The sequence below is a fragment of the Cnephaeus nilssonii genome (genome assembly GCF_951640355.1).
Source record: "Cnephaeus nilssonii genome assembly, chromosome: 12".
NCBI lineage: Eukaryota > Metazoa > Chordata > Mammalia > Chiroptera > Vespertilionidae > Cnephaeus > Cnephaeus nilssonii.
In genome coordinates, this window is record NC_137083.1 from 52,627,177 (window position 1) to 52,644,464 (window position 17,288).

The 17,288-nt window shown below is 47.0% G+C and overlaps 1 protein-coding gene across 3 annotated transcripts in view; it reads right to left on the minus strand.

Moving 5' to 3' along the window:
• The window catches only part of TMEM178B (transmembrane protein 178B), a gene marked incomplete at its 3' end in the record, with an annotated part of 362,039 nt that overhangs the window by 324,160 nt on the left and 20,591 nt on the right, over positions 1 to 17,288 (minus strand). The window contains exons 1-2 of one of the 3 annotated variants that reach the window (XM_079786546.1): positions 12,738 to 13,165; positions 8,869 to 8,955 (exon numbers count right to left, since the gene is read on the minus strand). The exons of 1 other annotated variant lie outside the window; for it this stretch is intronic. In XM_079786546.1, the coding sequence (XP_079642672.1) occupies positions 8,869 to 8,955; positions 12,738 to 13,119 (469 nt within the window). In that variant the 5' untranslated portion in view covers positions 13,120 to 13,165. Of the gene's footprint in view, positions 1 to 8,868; positions 8,956 to 12,737; positions 13,166 to 17,288 lie in introns of those variants that run through there. One more of the 3 variants, XM_079786547.1, reaches the window with a different exon arrangement.

Below are 17,288 nucleotides of genomic sequence, written 5' to 3' on the forward strand. Positions count from 1 at the left end.
AAACCAGCCAGGGCAAGAAGGCAAAGTTTTCAAGGAGAAGGAGCAGTCCCAGCCTGGGGACAGGGGAGGACACTGGGTGCCCTGAAGATGCAGGTGAGGAAGAGAAGAAAGCCAGGCCAGGAGAAAGGCCACCCTTGGAAAGAACCTGGGCTAAGCGGGATTGCCTTCTGCTTCCTGTGTGTTGACATAGTCAGGGAGGAGGGAGAGAGAGGGAGAGGCTGGAGACACAGAGGCCAGCCTTTCCCAAAGTGGAAGGTCATTCACTGAAGGAAGTGCAGACATGCCACCTGAGTCTACCTCCCCACAGAGCGTGATGAATAAAGCAGCTCACCCACCTGGGACCTTTTGATGCAGGGCTGCCTGGAGCTGCACCTGAGCAGCTCGTCAGCCCTGTGGTTATGGAAGCACGAGCATGGAAGTTATTCTGCCTGAACACCCCTGAAATGGATAAACCTGGGGGCTTTCACGATCCCTAGTAACTGTAAGCCCAGCCTGGGTGTTTTAAAGCACTATCAGGTATAAAAGGAGCCCTTGCCGACATTCTGGTGGGACTTTTCTGTTCCAGCTCTCACTGGTATAAATAGAGTGAGAACATATCCCTATCCTAGGAGTGGGGCTCTTGGCTGAAGTCACCCTCACAATTCTAAGAATAAGACTCTGTACCGTATTCATCAATCATAAAACGACTTCAAGTTCCACCAACTAACACTCTCTGTTTCAAAAGTGATATGAAAACTGCTGAAAAAGTAAAGTACAATTCTGACTTCTTCTTAGTAACTCTTTTTCTTAATTCTTAGTGCTTTTTCTTTCTTAGTTCACGTGAGCTCTTCCCTGGGGTTCAAATGCCTTCCCAGATGTTGGTGCTCGTCTCTGGCTTGTCCCACACTCTCCCTGTCCCTGTCCCTTATCTATTTAAAGCTCAAGCCCTGTCCCGGGTCCGGGGGAGGCCCTGGGCCCCTGGATCCGGGTGAGCCTGGGTCCCGGGTCCGGGCGAGGCCCTGGGCCCCTGGATCCGGGTGAGCCTGGGTCCCGGGTCCGGGGGAGGCCCTGGGCCCCTGGATCCGGGTGAGCCTGGGTCCCGGGTCCGGGCGAGGCCCTGGGCCCCTGGATCCGGGTGAGCCTGGCCCTGGGTCCGGGCGAGGCCCTGGGCCCCTGGATCCGGGTGAGCCTGGGTCCCGGGTCCAGGCGAGGCCCTGGGCCCCTGGATCCGGGTGAGCCTGGGCCCCGGGTCCGGGTGAGGCCGTGGGCCCCTGGATCCGGGTGAGACTGGGTCCCTGGTCCGGGTGAGGCCGTGGGCCCCTGGATCCGGGTGAGACTGGGTCCCTGGTCCGGGTGAGGCCGTGGGCCCCTGGGTCCGGGTGAGGCCATGCGACCCTGGGTCTGGGAGAGGCCACGCGCCCCTGGGTCCGGGTGAGGCCATGCGCCCCTGGGTCCGGATGAAGCTGAATCCTGGGTCTGGGCGAGGCTGTGTGCCCCTAGATCCGAGTGAGACTGGATCCCGGGTCCGGGTGAGGCCGTGGGCCCCTGGATCCGGGTGAAGCCGTGCCCCTGGATCCGGCCGAGACCAAACCAGAGGGAGTCGGACCTGCATTACCACCATTTGTCCACCATCCAGAGCTGAGGGGTCAGTGCCGACATGTACTCATAAGGAACTGGTGGACATTGATATTGGGTCTCAAAAGAACTGTTGGACCAGAAAGAAACTCACTACAGACTGATTCGTTTGCCTGTCAGCATAACTATTATTGCTCGTCGCACATTCAATTCTTATAAGTATATCTCTAGTGACACATGATTTCGCTCATCTAGGGGAAATGATGAACAACATAGACTGATGAACAAGAACAGAACCAGAAACAAGGAGGCATCGATCGGACTATCGGGCCTCAGAGGGAGGATAGGGGAGGGTGGGGGGAGGGGGGAGAGATCAACCAAAGGTCTTGTGTGCATGCATATGAGCCTAACCAATGCTTAAGTTCAACAGAGGGTTGGGGCATCCATGGGAGGGGGGTGGGATGGGAATGGGGGGATGAGGACAAATATATGACACCTTAATCAATAAAGAAATTAAAAAAAATAATAATAAAAAAAATAAATAAATAAATAAAAAAAATAAATAAAAATAAAAAAAAAAAATAAAGCTCAAGCCCTGATCAAGTTAATGGGAAGGATAGCTATAGTTTAACTTTCTAACTCTTGGAGGTTTTTTATTTGTCTGTTTGTTTTTATTTTGTTTTGTTTTTAATCTGATATGGAATATTTGTTTGTTTGTTTGTTTGTTTATTGAGAGACAGAGGGAGGAAGAGAGAGATTGACTTGATAGTCCTTTTATTTATTCATTCATTGGTAGCTTCTTTTTTCTTTTTTGTTAATCCTCACCCGAGGATATTTTTCCATTGATTTTTAGAGAGAGTGGAAGGGAGGGGTCGAGACAGAGAGAGAGAAACATTGATGTGAGAGAGAAATATTAATTGGTTGCCTCTGGAAAATGCTCCGACCAGGACCGAGAATTGAGCCTGCAACCCAGGTATGTGCCCTTGACCGGCATCAAACCCGGGATCCTTCAGTCCGCAGGCCAACACGAGATGATTTGTACATTGGTCTCTATCTCAGAAATAAATCAGTTTAAAGCCCTAATTTCTTCTACTTAATACCACATCAGAAAATAATAAAACTTAATTTTATTCTTTCTAAACCCTTCCCATGAGCTACTGTTAGTAAAAACTGTTGGTTAGGGGTTACCTGATTTTCCTCTTTAAATGCCTCTTGCTACTACTTAAAAGTCAGTCTCAGATAGCCTCAAACATAAAGTTTTCCAAGAATGTTCCTTAAAGAACCTGTCTCCTGTACACTGAACGGTACAGTCTGAATAAAATGTTAACTCTTATACAAATTGTAGCAACCTTCCACATAGCTGGAGTGTGCAAGCATGTGGATGCCCCACTTGCTTCAGATCTTTCTGTTTGTTTTTCTAGGAAATAAAATATCACAGGTGATTTTAAAACACCTTCCCAATTCCATCTCTTTCCCTGTCTTGAGAAAGGTAAGCATCATCCTTCATGTTATGTTTATCGGTCCCAGGCATATTTTCCATAAATATAATGCAAATATGTTTCCATAAACAATATCTGATGTTATTCGATGTTTTTAAGCTTTGTATAAATGGCATCATAGTCTTCATTTCACTCTGCACCCAGCTTTTTTCACTCAAGTTTTATGTTTATCCATTTGAAAACATGTAGAGCCATCATACTTATTGTACATATACTACGATAGCTTCCACTGTATGACTATGCCATACTGCAATATCGATTTTCGTATTAATGGACACCTACATTTATCATCTTTGTTTATGTACTCATTTTGCGTTACGAACAGTGGTGCCATGGACATGCTCAGATGCGTTTCATGTACTTATGTGCACGTAGCCAGGAAGAGAAGTTCCAGGCTGCAAGGTACACGTGTCCTCAGCCCCAGGAGACAGGAGACAGGTATACCCCCGTGCTGTGTTAGCGGACATACAGCAGCACATGAGCACAGAGCTTCTTGAAGGTAAAAACAACCCTATTACGTCCAGGTCTGCGAAATACTCCAGGGCCTCGGGGAATAGGAGTCATGTTTGTCTAAACAGAATTGCTATTAGAAAGATGAAGAGAAATTCAGGGCAAAGCTGAATGAGAGAGGCTCTAGAGCAGTAGAGCAGATCAAGTGTCCGACAGGGTGAGGTTCGGCATACAGAACAGCAGGGCGTTTTAAAACGCAGGAAATGATATAACTTTATGAAGATGACCTAATATCAAGTAAATTGCCTTTTCTTGGCAAAATACTTTGACGCCAAAAAAAAATCAATTGAAATAATTCAGACACTGCAGTCTCCCATAAAAGCAGCAAATCTGTGAAACTTCCTTGAAAGCCAAAAGCAGCTTCTCCTCAGAATAAACATCACCTGTAAAAGATTCCCAGTGACTTTTGGACAGGCCTTTAAACATCATCTCCCTGTGGATAAATTTACAAAAAATAAGCTTTCATCCTTGAATCACCTGTTCATTACCTGACATATTTATACTTGGTGTTATTTTTAAATATTGCTGAACAGAATGTCTCTGAAATGATTTCTAAAATTCTGGTAGTGAAGGCTGCCTCTTGGGAGAGGCTCTAAGAGTCTGGGGGACAAGGGTGGGTGGACAATAATTACCTCATCAAAATAAATTAATAAATTTAAAATGAGGCCGAGGCTTCACCTCGTCAATCCACAGATAACCTCTCGGAGAGTCTCCCTGGTTCTGCAAAGCCTCTCCTACGTGCTCCAAAACCCAGGGACTCTCAGGCCCCCAGCACCTAAATCTCTCCACATGCCAACCTCAGGGTGGTATTTGTTACTCTCCTTTAACACATCCTCCATTTTTTGCTCTTTGGGGACAGGAACTATGGATTTCATTCAGGGTCCTTCACCCTAAGAAATGTGCCTAATGTAGTTGGAACTCAAAAGACATTTTTAGAATAAATAGAGTGAAGTGTTCTTCATCATACAATAATTTTTAAAAGACCTAAGGAATGTATTCATTACTTTTTTATATATGGGTGTTCTTTAAAAGTTTTATTTAGAATAACAAACAAAACAAAAAAAGATATAATGCTCAAAACTGTTTAAGTGTAAGACCTCTGAGAAAAAGAATTTTGTCTATTTTATTAGCTGCTGTCCCAAGCACACTTGGGCTAGTGTTTAGCACACAATAAGTGCTCAATAAATGTGCTGAATGAATGAAGATCCTTGGCTATAAAGTAGTCTACACAATGACCAGTCATCTAGTTCCTTTCTCTACTGAGTTTTTAAGTTTCATTCTTAATTTAATTAATTGTGGTAAAATATACATAACATGAATTTTTAACTATTTTTAAGTGTATAATTCAGTGGCATTAAATACATTCACACTGGTGTGCAGCCATCACCACCTTTCTCCATTCAGTTTTTAAATTTTTAACCCCAATCTGCAACATGGCATGGCAAATCATTAGAAAGAAAAAAGGTGAGTTTTTATTACATGATTCTATATGGGTATGGAATTAGCTGCTTTGTTTTCCACCTCCTCCGATTATAAACTAGCACCTGGGATGCCCCCTTTAGGGATATCTCCCTTTCTCTGTCTCCATCTTGCTCTCTGTCTCTCTCTTCTTTCCCCCCACTTTCCCTTCCCTCTCTTTTCACCTTCTCTCAACCATTATCTACTATTTACTTTCTATCACTTAAATTTAACTTTCTCATCAAATATTAGAGTGTGAAAGGGCTTGAAGTTTATATTATCCAAACCCATTATTTTACACTAGGGGCCCAGTGCACGAATTCGTACACCTTGAAAGGAACTGTGGGCCGCGAGGCTGCAATGGACACAGGAGCGGGTGTCAGCCCATCCTCCACACTAGCGCCCAGCCCCTCCCGCTGCAGCCCCCAGTCCCCTGTCTGCTGGCAGCCCCACTCCCATGCGCTAACAGTACCAGCCCCACTCACACCTGCTGACGGCGCAGAGCGATTGGGGCCGGTGCCAGCAGCGGGTGGGAGGGGGCCAGCACTGTCAGCAGGTGCAAGCAGTGGCTGCTGCCCTGATCGCCCCTCAGGAGCAGGGGGAGGTGGAGAAGCCCTCAGGAGCAATCAGGCTGGCAGCCACCACTCACAGCTGCTGAGGGCGACGAGCAATCGGGACTGGCACCCGGCGCCAGCAGTGGGTGTGAGTGGTGGTTCCGGTGCCAGCAGTGGGTGCAAGCGCTGGGTGGGATCACAGCGCGCAGGAGCAAAGAATTTTCAGTAACCACCAGAGGCTCGCCCTGATGACAGTGATAAGCACCCCGCCTTGGTCTGGCGCCCCTGTTCACCATCCCGCCACGGCCGACACCCGCCATGTTCCACACACGCCCCCCTGGTGGTCAGTGTACGTCATAGAGACCGGTTGTTCGGTTGTTCTGCCATTCGGTCTATTTGCATATTAGCCTTTTATTATATACGATAGGAAGTAAGGAAGTCCTTTAAAAAGATGCATGCATTGTCTCAATAACAGCAGATGCCCAATCAAGATGTTAGAACAAATTTTCTATCTACTCATCCACCAAGTGTGCAGTCCCTCTTCTCTGTGTATTGCTTGGGGTAAGTAATTATAAAAGTATCTGCATCTGAATGAACATTTGTGACTACTGTCTAATGTCTAGATGTATATGGGCATATCTCTGTGTGTCTGTGTGTATGTGCATGTGTGTTTGTGTGTGTGTGTGTGTGTGTGTGTGTGTGTGTGTGTGTGTGTGAAGGGTCAAACTAACCCAGAGTTTGTTTAGGGTTCTATCTGAAGGCTTAGAATCACCTACTAATACAGAAAAGGAGAAAATATTTTTAACTGACAATCCAAAGTGGGATATACCAATCGATCCTCTAAATTGATTCTTATCCTAGTAAAAGAATAAATAAGCCGGCCTTCTTGAACAGAAATAAGGCTCTTGACTTTGTTGACTCAATAAGAACAGCTCACCCCTGAGTTCCCTAACTAGCTGATCCCTCATCCAGTTGATACTGACATGACCTCCTGAGGAAGAACCTGTTCCAACCACTCATGACAATGAACTTGAGAACCATGAGCTAGAGTGTAAGCTCCCTCAGGACAGGAACCACATTATGCCTCTTTCTTCTCCCCCAACACCTAGCAGAGGGCTCAGCACACAGCAGGTATTCAAAACAATTCTCTCTACCCCACCCTCTCTCTCTTCCCATCCATGCATTTGCCCATAGAATCACAGGGCTCCTTCCCTGTCAAATCTCACTGATAAGTTATATTTTCAATATGTCAGGGGAGGAGCGATGTGACTAAGAGTGCGCTGACGTGTACATCTGGGAGTACATATAAGGGTATGCACAGGGATCATGCTATATATAAAGACCGTGGGTGTCTATATGTGTTTGCCTGTGAACAGGTTATGGCTCCCTATGTTATAAAACCAAAACTAATGGAACTATTTAATTCTTGGCTTACACGCACTTTGTGCTTCCTAAGGGCAAAGACACTTCATGGCCCTCACTGCCTTACCTTATATAATACATTGATTAGTTCATTAGACATTATTTTTTATTCCATACATATTTATTTATTGTCGGGCTCTACCCCCTGGAAGGTTAGCTTCTCCATAATGCCCAGCCCCAAAGCCTTCAATAAATATTTGTGGAATGAATGAGGATGTCCTTCATATCTATAACCTCAGATCTACCACAGTGGACAAAGTAAATACTCAAAAACATATGAAAATAATGTGTGTGCGCTTTGGTCAGCAGGTCTCAAAGCGAGATGCGAGCCACGTGAAAATACCTTCCTTCTCAGGTCTCACCTCAGGGAGATTCCAAAATGTCTTCCTGTTTCTTTTTCAACTCAGGGGATCAATATGCCAGCTTCTTTTCCACCCTATCCCTGCCCCAACAGACTATGGTGACAGTAGAGTACAGTGGGTGAGTTCCCAAACCTGGAGCCAGAGTTCGACTCCAGCACCTTCATGAGACTTGGCAAGTTCATTGGCCTTTCTGTGCCTCCGTTTCCTCAATTATAAAATAGGGATAAAATAATAGTAATAGAGTATTATTATGAAGAATAAATTAGCTAATATATGTAAAACTCTTAGAAGAGTACCTGGCATCGACATTGGCAATTATTATTATTCATCCTCTTTCCCACCAAGTCAACTTTGCCACAAACTTATAATGAAGTTGGGACAGGGAAAGGACAGAGAAAAAGAGAAGCATGTAAGAATTCTGTGAGTCAAAGATGGGAAAATTAATAAAATATAGACGTAGCATAAAATTAAAAACTTCTTCCCCAAAACATTCAAGTAGCAATGTTTCTTCACAAGTGTAGAATGATATACTTAAATTTAAGCCCAAGTTAACATGTTTAGTTATCCTCACCTGAAACAAAGTATGTGCTTGGTCTTTTTAGAGGCTATAGGCCCATGTAGCACTCAAAACAGATCTTTCTGTGATGATGGGCAAGTTCTCTAATCTGCACTGTCCCATACCATAGCCACTAACCACACATGGCTATTGAGCATTTATAATGTGGCCAATGTGACTAAGGAAGTGAATTTTTTATTTTATTTACTTTTGATTATTTTACATTTAAATAGCCACATGTGGCTCGTGGCTACCCTATGGGGCAGCATAGCTACAGGAGACTTGAGTACACAAGCTCCTTGACTTGGCTCTTGCCTGCTCTCCTGCTCCTGGTCTGCTCCTCTCCTTCACCTCAGAAATCACACTCACAAGGCCAAGCAACTACTGTTTCGCACTCCATGGCTGCGCATACTCTGGCCTCTTTGCCTGAAATGCCCTTCCTCTCCAGCCACCTCCAAACTCCATGAAAATCTTGATCAGATTTCATTTCTCCGAGGCAACTCTGCTTCACCCACCTCCCGCCTTACCTCCTCCCACTGCTGACACAATCACTGCCTCCTCTTTATTTTTCTGAGTGTATCTGTTGCTCTCACTGTCCCATAGTTGTAATTTATTCTCTGTGGTGCTAACAGACCATGGGAATTTTGAAGACTGAGTCTCATTCATTCCTTCATCCTAGTGATGTGTGCCCATCACACAATAGGTGCACAGCAAATATTTGCTGGGTACATTATTAATTTGTGGATATGTATAATATTTTATTAAAACAAGTCTCAAGCTATTGACAACCACTCTGTGATTATGGAAACTTTGTAGGTCAACTTCTATTATAAGGCCTGTTATCAAATAATTTTTAAAAGTTCTTAGAATCTCAATTGAAGGTCTACTTATTTCAAGTATAGCGTTTCAGTACAAACCAAAGAGTTTAAATGTTTCCTGGAACAAAATCCTACCTGTAGCTGCTCCTCCTAACGGTCTGGAAGTCTCTTGGATTTCAGAAACTGATCCTGTCATTGATCTGCCCCCTGTGCTTGCAGTGACTTACTAGGGAGACATGGACAAGGTTGAACAGCAAGAAGACGGAGGACCTGATTATGGGCACCGTCGTAGGGGAATTCAAGGGTACACTATCCTTGCTACACTCTCTACCCGATCCTACCTCCAAGAAGGAAATGATTAAAATATAATCTAATGTGAACAATAATGATTGTGAGTGATTTGTATCTGTTTGATGATATATGTTGTTACCCCCCCCCCAAAAAAAAGTATTGTGTTTCCCTTATTCCTTAACAAAGCTTTTGCTCCAAAAAAAAAAAAATCTTTCTTGTTAAATCCTATAGCATGTTACAATATTAACCTGCCCTGAGAGCCACGCTGGTTCTTTGTTTTTTCCTGTGTTCCTACAATTAGAAAAAGCACTTGATAGATACCTTTCTGTGAACCTAATTTGTAGGAGATATTTCCCAAGTAGCACCCATCTGGTGGCTGTATTTTACAAATGATTATCTTTCCTGCCCTCCAGGAACTTACAGTTCAATAACACAAACAAACACACAGTGACCAGAAATGTGTATTTGTGGGTACAGTCACTGCGGCTAGGCACTGAAGACATGCATTTCAGAAAGAACATGAGTCCAAAGAACTTTATCTTCAAATCAAATATTGATCTGACTTTTGTTTTCTTTTTTGTTTGTCTTCTGTTGTTGTTGTTGATCCTCACCTGAGGATATCTTTCCATTGATTTTTAGAGAGACTAGAAGGGAGGAGGAGAGACAGAGAGAGGGAAACATCTATATGAGAGAGACACACAGATTAATTGCCTCCTGCACAGGCTCTGACCAGGACCAGGGATCGAGGCTGCAACTGAGGTATGTGCCCTTGACCAGAATTGAACCTGAGACCCTTCAATCCAGGAGCCAATGCTCTATCCACTGAGTAAAACTGGCTAGAGCAACTTTTGATTTCTTATTAATTATGTGATTTTGTTTTGTTTTTAAATGCACAAACAGCACTTTCTAATGTAATGAACATTGATTTAACAAATGATTGAGTTCTCAGGGGCTGTATGACCATTTAGATAAATCTCTAATTTTCCCATGATGTTTCAAAGAAAGACAAAGGCCTAAGATATCTTTTGAGGCTGATAATGAACACTGTGAGATAAAAATCTTTCCCTAAGATGCCCTATATCTAAATATAGGGATATATTCATTTCTTTTTCTAAAATTCCTTCTAAAATCTGCCCATTTGGGAAGAATACTGATTAAATCTAGAAATTATATTCGGTATATTATTGGAATGACTTGTGAATTCTACTAATAAAAGATGTACATATTTTCCAAAATGTTTCTATTGCTGCTTATAGAAGATCTGGCTTTCAAAGATTCTGTTTTGAGGTTAAAAATTAAGATAGTGACCTTAAGCCTCTGAAGATTTGTAATGCTGGCATGCCATCTATCTCAATAATACCCAACAAGAATGTCAAATGGACAGAACGGCCATGGTGAGCAGGTGCTTGCAACTGACAATGATTGCTATATTTTGGGTGATGGGGAACAGGATGTCCATTAGTTGGAGTGAAATACAATGCCCTGCCAACTCTAGGTATCAGTGCATTCAATCCCCCTGCTGTGCCATGTCCATTTTCTGTTGCTGCAATTAAAAATTGGTCAATACACAGTCAAAATGTTGTACATTCCTCCCTTATCCCTTCCCCTGTCACTGTGTTTCCAGCTCACCGGAAGAACATGTCACTATGGTAACCAATCCCTCTGGTGCACAGACCAAGTCAACCTTTCTAGCTGGATTGCTAAGCAGAGCAACAGGGAATCAAAGCCCTCATTGCAACCATCAGAAGCCATGAATGCCACCCTCCTTTTTTTAAGAGGGGTTAACCAATACCAGATGGAAGGACACCTGTCTTGTTTCAGGAGACGTTCGAGGCAGGAAATTCAAGAATGTCCTTCAGTAAATCCTACCAGTGTTTATCAGTCATTATTAACATGAATTCTTCCTCACATTTCGGCTAACTTCCTACCATTCCAATTTTAATGAAAGCAGAAAATGAGGGATAAAGCAACACTTTATGAATCTGAGAATCTGAAAACTACTATAAAGTCACCCATGATCAAAAACTATTCTGCTTGCTCTTCTTTTCCCAAAATCCAAACCCGAGTTGCTCTCTTCTGGAATTCTCTAATATCCATATGTCTTTACAGAGTAGTAGAGCTCCAGATGGGTCACCCTGATCTAAAAAGTGCCTAACATGAAACAGATGTGATGTTTATAATATTAACACACTCGAAGCCAAATTAGCTAAAATCCCTAGTCATTCTACAGAACCTACAACACAAGCATTAAGATGGGTTCTGTCTGGTCTTACCTCACCTAAGTCTGAATGGCCACCTAGACCAGACTTACTGCTTGCCATTCTTAAACAACTGACATTTTTATTGACAGTTTTTATCCATTTCAACATTTTTATAAATTAAAGAATATCTGTTCTCACAAATTTTATTTTAAAACAGCATCAAACCTCCATTATAATATTAAGAGTCATTAAGAACTGTTTTATATCTTGGCCTCAAAGGCTGCTGATAAATAACATCGTTTTCAGCTTACCACCACCATTTAATAGTTGAAAAGAATGAAACATAGCAGGGAGTAAAAGAAGACTCTTGAAATCACACCACATCTTCCAAGACATAGCTACCATAGAAGAGCAATATTAATATATATCCAGCCCTAGCCAGTTTGGCTCAGTGGATAGAGTGTCGGCCTGTGGACGGAAGGGTCTCAGGTTTGATTCTGGTCAAGGGCACATGCCTTGGTTGCAGGCTCAATCTCCAGTGTGGGGCAGGCCGGAGGCAGCTGATCAATGATTCTCTCTCATCATTGATGTTTCTATCTCTCTCTCCCTCTCCATTCCTCTCTGAAATCAATAAAAATATATTTAAAGTATATTTTAGTGGGTTAATGGAACAGGATGGTCCCCAAAGTATATGTCATGCAAAATTTACAAATTTCATTTTAAAGCAGACTTTAAAATGTATGTGATCATACTAAAGTATCAAATTTTTATGGTTTGTAAATACAGGTTTTTTTCCTGTTTTGGTACACTTTGATATGGTATTCTTTTTTTCTCTGCAGTGCCCACTTTGTTGTTACCTGAAAAGCTACTTTTTTGTGCTTGTTAGACCCCGCTAAATATTGCATGCACACAAGTCATTTGTCAACCACTTTCTCAAAAGGAGAAATCAAGAATCGTGGTATGATGCCACTGGTCAACAGGCTTTGAGCTGCCATAGGGTAGGAGCTGGAATTTGTTGATATTTATATGGCCAATGCCTGCAACATGCCTGGTAGAGTACAGCACTTAGCAAACGTTCCTGGCATCCGTAAGGCCTTCTGTTTGAGATGTTTCCCCCACTTTCCCTTGATGAATCAGTTCAACATCTAAAAAGATTAAAACTATGAGTCTGACTACCCCAACAGCTCACTCTTAAAGGGCTTCCTCTGTTAACAGCACATTATAGATTCCCTTCCTTTTAAGAGACTGATCCAGCATTATCCTACCCTGGACCATGAGAATCTCATCAGACAAATGCAAGACAAGAGGCGAGTAGGGAGAGAGAGGTAAGCCTCTGACACCGGCTATTGGGAGGCAAGTTGTGGCCACTCCGCGGTTTGGGAGAGCCTGATAACCTGACGTCCGGGACCCAGGAGGCTTGCTAGACCTCCGCCAGGCTCAGGAGGGAGAGGGCTGCCGGGCCTAGCTGGGGCCAGGCTCTCCGCAGCGCCACGCCTCGCTGCTGGTGCTTACCTTTACGAATGAGAGCGGCGATCTCCGGGTCGAAGCCCAGCCGGTGGCACTTTCTCCAGAGGCCCATGTTGGTGGAGTTGTACTGCCGGCTGCATTCGTCAATGGGGCTCATGGCGAAGAGCTGCCTGCGGTTCCGGGCCCGGAGGAGTTTGCCCTCCCAGCGGTCCAGGCGCGAGCGGCTCGCCCGGAGCGGCAAGTTGTTGTTGTTGTTGTAAATGAAGCCAGGATCGATCCGGCGGGTGTTGAAGGCCTTGCACCTCTCCCTGTGCTTCCTGGCGTCCGTCTCGTACCAGTGGTCCGAGCAGATGGCCACGGCCAGCATGCCGAGGGCGCAGAGCGCTAGCGAGAGGCCCGTGTAGAGCAGTAACCTTCCGGCAGCCATGCCTCCGCTTCGCGGCTACACCATGGGCATGATCCGCCGCAGCTTCGCCTTCCCTCCGCGCGCCCGGAACAAAGCGGCGGGCGGCCGAGCCAAAGGGGGGAGGGGGGCAGGAGGGGACTCGCGGCGGCTACCCGTCGCCCCCCGCCTGCCTGCGCGCGGCTCCGGGAGTACTGGGGTGGGGGCGGGCAGCCTACAAAGTTCTGATCCGGAGGGGCTCTGGCGGGCTCCTGGGCATCCTCCGGGGCAGGTACAGCCTCGGGCGGCAGTGAGCAAGGCGAGGCCGCCTCCCCCGTCCCTCTCTGCCCCGCAGGCAGCGATTGCTCGGAACCGGCCGAATCCGCACACAGCTCCGGGCGCCGCAGCCCTCCGGCCGGAAACTAAACACCAAGTGCCCTCGACTGCAGTGGGGTTGCTGGGCTTTCTCTATGAAGGCGACGACGGGGCCCACTCACCCAGCTTTCTTGGGGTGAGGGCGGGCTGTCAGGAGGCGCTACTCAATGACAGGATGCACTGAACCCCCCGCGAAGCGGCCGGTCCGCGAAGGAAACCTCTAGATGCCAGGCTGGCTGCCCCGAGTCTCGCCTATGTCTCCCTCTCAGCGACTCTCCCCCTTCCGGTCTGCCAAGAAATGTTTTTTTCTGAGTCGGGTCTTTTAGAAATCTCCGTCCTCCGGTCACCAGCAGGTCCCTTGCTCTGTCTGGCCAGCACGCTGCGCTCAGAGGTGGGCTCCCCGTGGGCGCACGGTCTTGGCCGACCTTTCGTAGCGAGCTCCTGGTTCTGCCTTTGGCCTAGCCATTCAAGCCTCCCCTCGGGCCGGACGGCGTTACCCGACGAACCGTGGCCCGGGGTTTGCGGCGACTGGGGGGCAGCTGGCTGGAGCAAGGGGTAGGCTGAGCCGAGGAAGGCGCACCCGGCAGGACGCACGGCACGGGATGCGCGGAGCTGGGCGCGCGGCGCCTTCAACACCATGGACAGGTCGCACGATCACGGCGCGCAGCCCGCCAGGCAGCCAGTCCCCCGGGCGTCATGCCGCCTGCCTCTGCGCCGTCTTCTTCTTGGAGTGTCCGCCCGGCCTCCTCCAGGCCCGCCTCTCTCTCGTGCCGCCGCCTCACTTCATCTGGCTCCCGTGGAGCCCGGGAACGTGCCGCCCAGGTGCAAAGAAAATACTGCAGGCACCGAACACAGAGGCCCAGCCCTTCAAAACAACCCGCCCCTTCCCTGCCACCTGAGCCCGGCGCTCTCGCACCGTGTCGGCTTTGCCCAACTACGGTCAGCTGCTCTCAGATTGCACCATTTTCTACGCAGCCCACCCAGGGCCGAGACGCCGGCTCACTCGGCAGCGTGCAGAGAGTAGCGTCCTGGTCTCCGCGTCCCACGATCAGGCTCCCTGCGCGCGGTGGTCGCCGAGGTGGATGGGGCGAGGGTGGGGGAGGGAGGCTGGGTCGCTCGCCTTCCCCTCCCTGCCTCCTCTAGCCGCCGCCGCGGCTCCGGGGCTTCGCGGGCTAGGCTAGTGCTGGGGAGCGGGAGCCGAGGCTGCGCCCGGAGGGCTAGGGAAACCGCCTGGCCCGGGTGCGGGCGCCGGAGGAAGCCACTGCTGCGCGCTCTCTCTCGGGCGCCGGGCGCTGCAGCCTTGGCTAAAACCCACAGACGAGAACACGGAGCGTGCAGCCCTAGGCTAGTGATGTCATCCGTGCAACGTGAGCCTCATCTCTTATTTTTCTAGCCTCCTTAAAGATAAACTGCACCATTTCCCAGGCACGAAATGTCTAAGCCTTATTCTTTGACCAGGCAAGTCAATGGTGTCGAGATAGGTATGTGCCCATCACATCCATATTTATGCACATATACATATATGTGGTATGTAGCATGTTTGCATGCATTATTATAAATTTAGGAATGTAGCCTCCATCTCTCCCGTTTATCTCTCCAGTGGTGGGAAATTCCCTCAAATCAGCCACAGTTCTTTAAAGAAAAGACTGCTTATTGCGGAGTGGGCATTCTGGGAGACTGAAGTTCGCTGCGTCCCCGGTTTGCGTCGCTGATGTCTTGGATCCAGTTTGATCTTTGTTTTCCCCAGAAAGCCCCCCGCGCTGTCTTGCTATATTTGCTCCAGAGGCTGATCGCGTCCGCGGGTTATCACCGCCAGCCCCACGCCAGCACCAGACTCCCCGACACACACCCACTTCCACCTCCCTCCTCAGAAGGAAAAAAAGAAAGAAAGAAAACTGGTCCCTTCAAGACAAGAAGAGAATTTTAATTGAGAGGGTGCTTAACATATTTTGAAAACGCTCGGGGGGGTTCGCGCTTTGAGGAGGGGAGTGGGGTTCAATGAAACGTGGGTGTGGGATTTGTCCTTATCTGGGTGGCCGCTGAATTTAGGCTCTGCCCAGGCTCTGGGAGGTAGTGCGGGACCCCAGACCTTGAGCTGGTGGGCCGCAGGCGAGTCCCACTGCATCCCACTTCCCTGCTCACGTGAGACAGCGCCGCAAAGGCCGGGAGCCTCCCGCCCAGGTTGAAACCCTAGATTTTTCACTCTAATGCTCACCCCTCATTTTACCCTCACTCCAAAGTCGAGGGCCCACTCTGCTGCGTGAAGAACTGCCCCCAGAAAAAAGAGTTTCCGGCATGCTTTTTTGCACAATGGGGCCTGCAAGCCAAAATGAGCGCACCTCCACCATATTTTTTTTTTCTTTTTTCTCCTTCCTGCGTTTTGAAAATCGCCTACGAGGCGTTTCAGTGCCATCTAGTGGGGGAGGGGCGTGCCTCGCTTTTCCTCCCTTGATGCTGCAATGGGATTTGCTGAAAGGACAGCAGAAACTGGGGATGTCCGCGGATCTCGGATGCCTGGCTGGGCAGGGACTGTCGGCAGGTGTCCTTTGCCAGCTCCGGGTCCCCTGGGTTCCCTAGGCTGATGAGGCGGAGCCAAGAGACTTTGGCCCCAATGGCTTCTCACCTTTCTTTCCACCCTTCTCTTACCAATTCTCCCTCCCCCAACAGTGAAAATATGGAAACAAGGGCAAACACTCAGCACACATGCAGGCAATGTCATAAATTTCTGGAGCTATTCTTTTCTGTAAAACCCAGAGCACTTTTAGACTAACACGATGCCTGTGTTTGACAGTAGGGAGGAGGCAGAAAGGTGAAATGACATCTACAAGGTCACTCAGGAAATTGGGGCACAGCCAGCATTAGAGCCCCAATCTCCTGATTTGTGACTCTCTTCTCCCCTGAGAACCAGCTGAAAGAGGTGCCCCAGAGACCCCTGGAAGCCCAGGCAGTTGCTCATTCACAATAAATATGCCTGCTAAGTTTGCCTTTATCTTTCCTTCCTCTTACATTATTCCCCTCCTTTCTTGTTACTGTTTTTTAACTTTCTCCTGGCCTGGGCCTTCGGCCTGCTTCCAAGCATGTGCCTCGCCCACCACTCCCCACCCAGTAGTCCTGTGATTTGGCCCTGCTTGGGAAAGGACTCCACTGTCCTCCTCTTTTCTGATCATCATTAAAATTCTATTTTTAAAGTTTTGTCCTTGATGACCTCCCCAAAAGCGGATGAAAGATGTTGACTTGAGACCGGCTTTCAAGTGTAATTTTCTTGGACAGCCCTACACCATTTGTGGATGACCCTGGTCTTTAGGGCTAAAAAGATGGTGAATTCTTCTTCTAGACTATATGACTACATGACTTTCTTTTCTTAATTGAGTGATTTACCTTTCTTCTGTTTTCTTCCAATTCACTAGCTACACTATCTCTGTATTTCCAACCTAGTCCTTCCCATTTGCACCTACACTGTTGTAGGATTATAGAATCTCAAAATCAGAAGGTACTTAAGAGTCAACCACACAAGAATGCATTAATCTCTCCTAGAACATTTCCCAAGAAGTAATTGACCAGGCTCTGCTTGCCTACTTATAATGATGGGGAAATCACTCTCTGGGCAAGCACCCTGCTCTGTAAGTGGTTAGAAAGCTCTTCCTTATACTGAATGGTATCCAGTTATCCTACCCGTTGGCCTTCGAGAAGCCCACAGATACCTGATTCCTCTTCCATGTAATAGTCCTTCTCATACTTGATATCAGTCACTGTTGTCTCCCTAAGCCTTCTTCCTTCCAGGCTTAATACCCCTTGCACTTGCTTGCATTTAACAGTGCTCTTTTATCTAAGTCATGTCA